A 7,880-nucleotide genomic window follows, 5' to 3' on the forward strand; every position below is an offset into this window, starting at 1 on the left:
CAATCACAGTTTTCCTGCTTATCCCAGACAAGCTCCAGATCTCTCTCTCTCCACTCTCCAGGCATCAACTGCCCATCAGCTAAAACTGTCATCTGGACGAAATCTATCTGTAAGTTTAGAAAACCTTAAATCAAGCCAGAACTCCAAAACCAGACACTGTGTACAGCAAAGGATATGACTGTTTACATGGTATTAAGCACACCACAGGCACGGTATAACCACAATCAGAATGACTCACAACCAACCTGCTGGTACTTACAAAACAGCCAAAAACTACAGTAGAATTCTAAGTGGTATGTTCAGGGAATGATGTGTTCAACTTGTAGCGTTCTTAAATCCGATTTCAATTTTAAAATTTCCACATTTACTAAAATCGCTCCTAAAATTACACCACAATACATGCTCGGTGAATTAGTTTTAGGCACTGTAATCAGTTTTTGCATAAAAATTTCACACAGTTCAAGGCCATGTTGTTTTATTATTGCTATTCCAAGTAATTACTACTGAAGATAAAGATAATATGATAGGAATACGGTGCCTGGAGCTGTTAAAAGCACCATTTACTCAAGTCTCATAGCAATGTATACGTAAGGTACCATTCTGACTCCTTTTACAGCTGAGGAGGCCTGCTATGGTACTGCCTTCATCAGCGGACCTGGGATTCGAACTCAGCCCCTGCCTTAACCAGGACATGCATTAACCTCCAATATGGTCACCTCATAACTGGAACACAAGTACAGGAGGTGAACATAAGCCTTCTCCAGATTTAAATAAACCAGCCCACACTTGACCCAAACGCCTGTCTGCTTGTTTTAATGTACAGGGGAATGTCATGAATAAGGAAGACCACAAAAGAAAAACAAACCAAACCAAGTTATAACTGCTGCTGCTGTTGATTTGGGTTTTCTGTTTTTCTTTGTTCTGCTTTTAATACTGGTTTGGTATGCAGCACTAGCGGCTGCCTTGTCTGGCATTTACCAAATGCCACTGGCTGGACACGTCCAGCACCTTGTCTATATGGGCCTCTTCCTCTCCGTCCTGTGCTCCTAGAGCCTCAAGATCCATCCAGGGTGACAAAAAGCCATTTCCCTGTTTTAACCATCACCCAGCAGGAAATGGACAGTACATCCGGATGCAGTGAGAATCCTCTGTATCAACCAATATTCTACTTGAGCTTTGGACACTCTAGCAGAGCTGGCAGAGAGCCCTCTGAGCTCCAGGGCGAAGCTGACACACCCCAGTGCTCACCTCACCTTGCTGCTTCCCTTTGGAGGTCAGCTCCAAGAAACCACCGCCTGCATTCTGCCAAATGCTAAGCATGCCGGTAGAGATAGAGGAGGGCTCACCAAAGGGTAAATCTTCCAGGGGCTGCAGGAGCTACCAGCCTGCCCCTGCACCCAAGTTCAGCTTTCTGTCCTAGAGCAAAGCTGTCCTGAGTCCAGAAAGGAAATATTCAACTGAATGCTTTCACTATATCATTTTTTTTAAGTTTAGAGGAAGACTAATAAAATACACAAAAATATATAAATATATACAATAACCCTCCAATTACCACAGTCCAGTTTCTGAACAATGAGCTATGCTGATAGATAAGCTCAGATAAGCCTATTAAGGGCAGGAGACAGAAGAGAAGCCATAATGCCTGAGACTGTTCATGTCTGTAAGAGCATGTGACAGCAAAGATCTACTGAGTGAAAGATCCAAAAGACCACTGCAATCCTCAGTTCAAACAAAATACTGATAAGGACAAAAGGAGAGGAAGAAGGGGGTGGAGAGAGGAGGGCAGAGAGATTTAAAAACAGAAAAGAGAAAAGAAGGTTCATGACTCACAGAGTCACATATTCCTGCTTGCAGTGTGGAAATCACCTTGCATTTCATGTCATAAATATGTCAAAACTTATTTTCTCCAAATGGATTAAAATACCTACTATTTAAAGGGCCCGAATGTAAATGGTTAAAAAAAAAAAACCCTGATTTTATAAAGGAATCCACACTCTCTGTTATATTTACACTCACAGTTGTAAATGTCACTGTAGAATGAGGGGAAAAAAATCAAATTTGGGAAACATGGAAGTGCATTAGAGACACAGAGGCAAGCCCTGATAAATCTATCTATGTAGCACAGATCTAATGCTATATAATTTACGATCTAGCTGCTGACTTCAAGATTTAAGAAGCCTGCCCTGTGTTTTTACAAAGGTGGGAATTTCCATCAATTAGGCCTTTTGATGGCAACCCAGATGCTTCATGCTGATATGGGTTCAATTATGGCCTCCAGAAGGTAAAGGCATCCCAACACTCAATATTTATGAATGTGACCTTATTTAGAAACAGAATCTTTAAAGAGGACCTAGGGGAGATGAGATCTTAAGGACAGGCTCTTCTTCAATAGATTGTGTTCTCATAAATAGTACTCGCATGGGCAGAGAGACACAGTTCTGCACACACAAAGGGAGACAACAATCAATCAAGGTCCAGTCAACATCCAGTAGGGCACCAGCAGCTAGCAGATGTTGTTGGAACATATTCACCCCCATGACCTTCACAGGACACAACCTGGTCCACTCCTTGACTTGGAATAGCTTCCACAGGCAGGAGACACATTTTTGTTATTTAAGAATCACCATGTATAGGTACTTTGTTGACAGCAGCTCTAAGACACGATATGTATGCCCTCTCCACCTCCGCTCCATCATATCTGCATCCTTTACTCTGACCTGGCCCGGTCACCTCCTGAATGAGCTGACTGCACAGCTCCACATTTCTCTTCCCATACCCTAGCCAGGAGAAGCGCTGGGCTGGTTGCTCTCTGTGTGAACTGACCTGCACACTGCAAGACCTCAGGCACCAAATGGTGTCATTTCCCCAAGGATCCAACTCTGCTCCAGGGAAGAACTAGTGCTCTAAAAGCTCTGGAGCCACAGGTTAGTTCCCTTCAGCCTCCCCTTCATGAAAAGGCAGGAAGTCACTTCCTTGTATGATAGTACAGATTCTTCTCTCATAGTTGCTTGTGGCATTAGACATCTAAGGAAATAATCCTATTTTTACACACTCAGATCCCGACCTTAACTGCAATGGAATTTTTCCTGGCATCCTTACTCAGAAATTTACTGTATAGAGAAGCAACAGCTTGACTGGTAATTTCATGCTTAAAATAACAATGAAAGCGGTAAGCATCCATTTCACAGCTGCAAAGAGCAGAACAACTTTACGCCCAGTTTGTAATGCTTTCCCTTACTCACAAGCCTAAACAAGCTCCACATTTTCTGTCGCTTACTCCCAATGACAATGGCTCTCCAACATCCAAGATATGTTTCTGCCCAATGGTGTCCTTGACCCAGGACAGAGTCTCTCAAGGCAGCATCAGTCCTTCAACTTCCCTGATTCAACGGTCTGTGAGGGAAGGAGTCAACACTGCTCTGTGCCAGGAGACAGAGTCATGATCAATCGGTATTCCTTACCATCTAGACACCTAGCCCCCAATATCACAATCATGACCACCCCAGTACTTAGCTTCCAATGACTGGAAAACATATGAATCGATCACCTACGCAAACGAGTTCATGGATGAAGGAACTCATGAATGCATGTATGCAGGAATCTGGATTCTAATGATACCATAGCTCTCCACTGACTGCATAAATGAGCTAAGGGTGAGCCATTTAACCTCTGTACGCAACTTTCCTTCCTATAAAACTGGGCGGTTAGATTTCACTGAGAGATTGAGAGAGACAGAGTGAGTGCCAGGAGATACCACACATATACACATGTAGGCAGCGCTCACCTATAATCCTAGGAACTTGAATGAAAGTTAAAAGACTTCATTATTTGGCTGAGAAATTTTAGTTGGAATAAGTAGGAAGGAGAAAACTCTTCTGAAATCCATACCAGGCATCCTCCTCTTTCACCTTGGTTGGTGAATAAAACAGTGAAGGTAAGTTGCAGATAGGGGAAGACAACTCTTCCATCATGTGCTTCCTGCGTCCTAGAACCTCCCCACATCCCATCCCACCTGCCCTCCCTACTTCCCACACTGCAAAAAACGGTTCATGAACTCTCCCAGGCTCAAATCTATCTCAGTCCTCCTCCCTGCCCTCTGCCTAAGGCTCCTGCTTGCATGTCTGATGACTTTGCACATACTCCCTCCTCATTTGACAGCCAGCAAAGTCAATGCACCCCGCCTCTGCTGCCTACATTCTTTTTTTTTTTTTTTTGCCAGTCCTGGGGCTTGAACTCAGGGCTTGAGCACTGTCCTTGGACACTTTTTGCTCAAGGCTAGCACTCTGCCATTTGTGGATTTTTCTGTGTATGTGATACAAAGAAAACAAATCCAGGGCTTTATGCATGCTAGGTGAGCACTCTACCACTAGGCTACACTCCAGGGCCAGCCTACATTCTTTCTAGGGCTAGTAAGAATGTCACAGAAAGAGGTACGTGTCCTTGGGTTACACCTTGACTTTTAAACCATTACTGATTGGTTTTATCTTTCCTCCTTCCTCCCCACCCATACCCCTAACATCCCCCGCCAACTCTTGAGGAATTCCTTAAGGAACCACACTCTCCAATCTCTCCAGGTTTTCCCTAAGACCAAGAACAGAGCTAGGAAAAGGCAGAGGATTAGAAAATGCTATTGAATGAATAAATGAATGAAACAGAATGAATGTCCAATTCTCAGGTACTGGTGGCTCATGCCTGCAATTTTAGCTACTCACGAAGCTGAGATCTGAGGATCACAATTTGGAGGCAGTCCAGGCAGGAAAGTCTATGGAATTCTTATCTCCACTATACTACCAAAAAAGCTGAAAGTGGAATCATGGCTCAAGTGGCAGGGTGCTAGCCTTGTACAAAAGCACAGGGACAGCACCCAGGCTGAGTTCAAGCCCCAGGCAGGCACACACAAACAAGAAAAACAAAACTGCAAGGTAACTTTCACATATTTCCTGGACAAAGTTATCAAGGCTTCCACTTTTAGGTACTGATTCAGAAGTAAATTTCAATTATTTTAAACTCACTAGACTACCTGCTTAGAGCAAGAACAATATGTCTGTTACTACACATGAATGGTAGGCACAAGGCCATGTGATTTTCAAGCTGGTGAAAGCCTGGAGAAGGAAGCTCTGAAGCTCCAGAGCTCAAGGGAATCAAACAGGACATGAAGATATTCTCTAACCAGGAGGTTTCAATGCACCACTGGCTGGAGATGAGCATCTCTGTGGAAACCCTCGGACTTACTTAGCTAAGCCTAACTCTAGTCATACTCGTTCCTTATGGTTTAAAAAACTTCAGCTAAAACCAAACTGAACTGGAAACACAATTGTTCTCACTCACACTTGATGGTCACTGCTTGGTATTGAGTGAAACAGTGCCAAGTCAACCTAACACTGCTAGAGAAAAACCACAGCATTCCCGTGACAGCTTAATGTGGCTAATGCTCCAAGTCCCATTAGCTAACACAACCCAAGAGCTACCAAAGCACCTTCATACTGCTAAGATATCACTTCCTGAATATGAGCATAAGTATCAATACTGCAGAAAAACCACGTACTGAGAAAGGAGACAATACTACAGCTAGGGAAAATCAATAGATGAGCATTGACTAGGTCTTTAAACAGGAGACCTTTAAAGCAATTAGTATTTGTCAGTATGTATATGTGTATGTATGTATGTGTGCATGTGTGTGTGTATGTGTCTGTGTAGTAATTATGCGTGTTTCAAAGTAAACCACATCAGAACACCTGCTACCAGCAGCTGTGTGTCCTTCAGTGAGACATCCCAGTAAAACACCCAAGAATAAATGTGCTTTGAGATTAATAGGTATATTGTTCAAGTAATGGGCGCTCCTACTGGGAATTCACCCACAGTTACTCACCCACTGAAATCAAAGCATTGTAAAATTAGAACATAGTTCTGAGTTATTTATCTGCCTTCTTCACGAAACAGAAGGGAAACTGAGCACTGATCCAAACCTGCAATACTTAGTGGCTGAACTAAAACCGGTTTCTTAATTCCACATACAAAACATGTAACATCAAACTTATACTTTTACAAAGTGCATAGAAGGCAAACAAACATTTGTTAATGGAATTGTCCAACTAGGAATGCAGGGTTCAGGAAGTATCTTAATATACTACCTACCAACAGGATAAGCCAAGTAATTATCTTGCTTTAGGCTACCAGTCGTTGAAGGTAGTTGTAATACTATAAAGCATATAAAACAATAAAATATGACTGGGACAATTATTGAAGCAGGCAAGTTTGTTGTGAAAACCAAATGTCTCACGGTTAAGGAGATCATGTAAATAGACCAAGCCATGAAACAGGACAGGTTTTCACACACATCAAGGACAGCTTCCATGGGTAAATCTACAAAAGGCAGGGATGACTAAGCAAGCACAGGACCAGGAAACCTCAGAAAGTGAGGAGGTGGGGAACCAGGGTGAGCCTGCACACAGAGATAAAGGTTCTCCATCTAGACCTTCTAGTGCTGACAGGCTCCTTGTACTACAAAGGTGGTTTCTTTTTAAATAAAAAGCATCTATAAGCTTTACAAGGATGTTCAAACACTATTTCATCCTATCTCCACCCCACCCACTGTAGAAATAAATTCCAGGACATTCTAATTGGGCAGACAATTGGCCAAATTTAAACAATCAAGACTGTAATTTTCTCTTAGGTTTTGGTGCCAGTACTAGAGCTTGAACTTGGGGTCTGAGATACTGTCCCTTAGCTTTTATGCTCAAAGCTAGCATGCTACCACTTGAGCCACAGCTCCACTTTCAGTTTTTTGGTGGTTAATTGGTGATAGTTTCCCAGACTTTCTTGCTCAGGATTGGCTTGGATGTGATGTTCAGATCTTAGCCTCCTGAGTAGCTAGGATTACAGGCATGAGCCACTCACGCTGGTTGGTAATATTTGGTATATGTGATTGTGAATCTCTCAAAGGAGACTCCCAATTCTAATTTAATTCGTGAAGACAACCAAGTCTCAATAAACATAGCTTCCATCACATGTCTCACTCAATGTTAAATATATTGATCTTTTTTCCATAAAATCTGACGTCTCTGCTATTTAACTTTTCTCATAAAAAGTCTAAAAAACCAACACTCAGTATCTTCCAAACAGAACAGCTAACAATAATTTAGAAAATATCACTTATACATTTCCAAGATGAAACTTATCACACCGTTTCAGGGTGAATAGAAAATACACACACACACCTTTACAAAAACAAACGATCAAACATCAGCAGAGCAGCCTGCACAGCCGGACAAACCTGGTCAGGGCTCGCGAATGACAACTAAGAGCACCTGGGGCCAGCGCCCCATTAAACCACCTAGCTCGAGCGGTTAGTGACCCCCGCTGGGAAAAGCTAGGGGAGGGGAGGGGGGAGGAGAGGGGGAGCCCCCGAGCTGTCAGGAGAGAGGAGGGGAGGGGAGGGCAGAAGGGCGCCCGAAGCCGTCGGGGGAGGGAAGGGGAGGGAGCTGCCCTCCCCAGCCCCGCCGCGGAAGCAGGGCCTCCCCCTGCCCTCCGCCAGGGGGGCGCGGGTGGGCTCGGGGATGGCCGGGACCCCGCTCCCCGCCCCCCCGGGGCGCCGCAGCCCGGGCGGCACGCTTCCTGCGGGCGCCCGAGACCCCCGCCCGGGACCCGGGACCCCGACCCCCCGCCCAGCTCACCGCCACGAAGCCCGAGGACGAGGCGACGAACACGCGGACGACCATCCTCTCACGCCGCGAGCTCCGAGCTGAGGCGGACGCGGAAGCCAAGCCCGGCTGCAGCCGCCGCCGTCGGGGAAGCTCGCGGGGATCCGGCTCCCCCGCCCAGTCCGCCGAGAAAACCCGCCGCCGGCGTCTGGGGAGGGGAGGGGGCAGCTGGCCGCGGCG

General features: G+C 45.0%; 1 protein-coding gene across 1 annotated transcript in view; it reads right to left on the reverse strand.

Moving 5' to 3' along the window:
* Sh3bgrl2 (SH3 domain binding glutamate rich protein like 2) overlaps window positions 1–7,880 on the reverse strand; it is a 37,273-nt gene extending 29,393 nt beyond the window's left edge. The window contains exon 1 of the mRNA XM_090338532.1: window positions 7,674–7,880. Within this exon, the coding sequence (XP_090194658.1) occupies window positions 7,674–7,718 (45 nt within the window). The 5' untranslated portion in view covers window positions 7,719–7,880. The remainder of the gene's footprint in view (window positions 1–7,673) is intronic.

Source organism: Megascapheus bottae, chromosome 8 (assembly GCF_031878675.1).
Source record: "Megascapheus bottae isolate mThoBot1 chromosome 8, mThoBot2.hap1, whole genome shotgun sequence".
Lineage (NCBI taxonomy): Eukaryota > Metazoa > Chordata > Mammalia > Rodentia > Geomyidae > Megascapheus > Megascapheus bottae.